The sequence below is a fragment of the Aplysia californica genome, unplaced genomic scaffold (assembly GCF_000002075.1).
Source record: "Aplysia californica isolate F4 #8 unplaced genomic scaffold, AplCal3.0 scaffold00043, whole genome shotgun sequence".
NCBI classification, from domain to species: domain Eukaryota; kingdom Metazoa; phylum Mollusca; class Gastropoda; order Aplysiida; family Aplysiidae; genus Aplysia; species Aplysia californica.
The window spans coordinates 1,256,070-1,257,912 of NW_004797313.1; the positions used below are offsets into that span (position 1 = coordinate 1,256,070).

At 38.3% G+C, this 1,843-nt stretch overlaps 1 protein-coding gene across 1 annotated transcript in view; it reads left to right on the forward strand.

Annotated features, from left to right (window-relative positions):
• The window catches only part of LOC101848270, a 24,676-nt gene extending 23,913 nt beyond the window's left edge, over nucleotides 1-763 (forward strand). Inside the window, exon 3 of the mRNA XM_005092265.3 lies at nucleotides 580-763. Coding sequence (XP_005092322.1) covers nucleotides 580-713 — 134 coding nt within the window. The 3' untranslated portion in view covers nucleotides 714-763. The remainder of the gene's footprint in view (nucleotides 1-579) is intronic.
• Nucleotides 764-1,843: the final 1,080 nt, after the last annotated feature.

Genomic DNA, 1,843 nt, shown 5'->3' on the forward strand with positions numbered 1-1,843 from the left:
TCTCTCTCTCTCTCTCTCTCTCTCTCTCTCTCTCTCTCTCTCTCTCTCTCTTTCTTTCTATCTCTCTCGGGCACATTATGTATCTTCTGATCGAGTCATCATTCAGTTGGAAAACCAAATCTATATTATATCTTTTTAACACTTTAGCGATGTCTCTGTCCCACTCTTGATTATTATCACACTGGAGGTCGATTGAGTAAGGGGAATGAGAGGGGGGGGGGTAAGACTCTCAACTTGTCGTCTTGCAAGCTTCTTTCCCAGTGGAACGATGTGTTTTAGTTACATTCAAACAAGACAAAGAAACGTGTACTAATTATAACAATGATAATACTATATCAACATTAACAACGTCAATGTTAATGATAATACTATCATTATCACTATGATTATTGATATTGTTATTTTTATATTTACTATCGTTATTATTATTATTGTTATTGTTGTTATTATTATTGTTTCTGCTATTGTTGATGTTGTTATTACTTTTATAGTCATGATAAAGCTAACAACACAACAATAATGGTAATAAGTATTCGGAAAAAATATGACATACTATAGTAATTCCTGCTTTCTCGCCAGGTGGAGCCCTGTCCAATTTCATCAGCTATGGATCTGGATCTCTGCCATATGTGGACGACCGTCCCATCTACAGCAAGACAATGTACGGTCTGGACTTGGGGGCTTGTGCTCAGGTAAGCTCACCGCATCTATAATTTATTGCATATAACCTGTTTGACTGTTCTAGGCACAGAAAGCGATCTTTTTAGAGAAGAGAGAAAGAGAGAGAGAGGGGGGGGGAGAAAAGTGTGTGTGTGAGACAGAGAGAGAGGGGGGGAGGAGAGAGAGAGAGAATTAGAGAGAGAGTGAGAGAGAGAGAGAGAATTAGAGAGAGAGAGAACATGTTTCAGTCTTTGTATATATTGTATCTTCTCTTGCTTTTAGGACTTCTGGAATTTTAATTTCAAGAAAATATGTTTCAATCACATGTGGTCGATACCACGGATTAAGGCTCTTTACCCTTGTATAGGTGATTTTAAGGGAATCCTCTTGTCTCGTTCATTCCGGAGTTGGACGTTGAATTCAGAGATCTCCATTTTTTTAGGTTCTTCATCGTCATCATCAAAGTGCCATATCTGCGGCATACATCGGCGATCATGGTTCTCCATCCATTCCTTTGCTCGGATGCTCTTTTAAAAGTAACAGCATCCTTCTTTCCCCGTTACCCATTTGCTCAGGTTCTCCAAGTAGGTTGCTCTGGGTTTGTCCCTGTCTGGTTTGCCTTCAATTGTGCCAATGAGAGCTAGATGTTCAAGACATTTATGTCTATTGAGGTGTCCCAAAAACTGCATTTGTCTTTTCCTAATTGTTTTTATCAGTGAGCGTCCCACGTAGGATTCATCAAGTACTACCGTATCTGATTTCTTTTCCTTCCAAGATATTCTCAGCAGTCGCAAAAGAAATCCTTCTATCTTATGTTCACTGTCTTCAGTGAATGTCCAATCGTTCACAGCTGTACTGAAAAGTTGAACATACATGGTTGAGATGTTTCTATTTTTCAGAATTTAGCAAATTTTATTGAAACTATCGAGCCATTGCAATTTTTTGTTTAATTTCTGTGGAATATTTAGAGCCAGATGTTATCTTGGTATTTAAACTGTTGAACTTGTTTGATCTGTTCGCCTTTCCTTATTAGGCTATAGGTGTAAACAACGTAACATTGATCTTAGAATTTAAAAAAACAACCTCGAGAATCAGTTGTATAGGAATTGGTCTTGAAATCCCCCAAAAGGGGGTACCCAAAAGACAACACTATCCTATTCCACCTATGCTCATCTTCAACCCC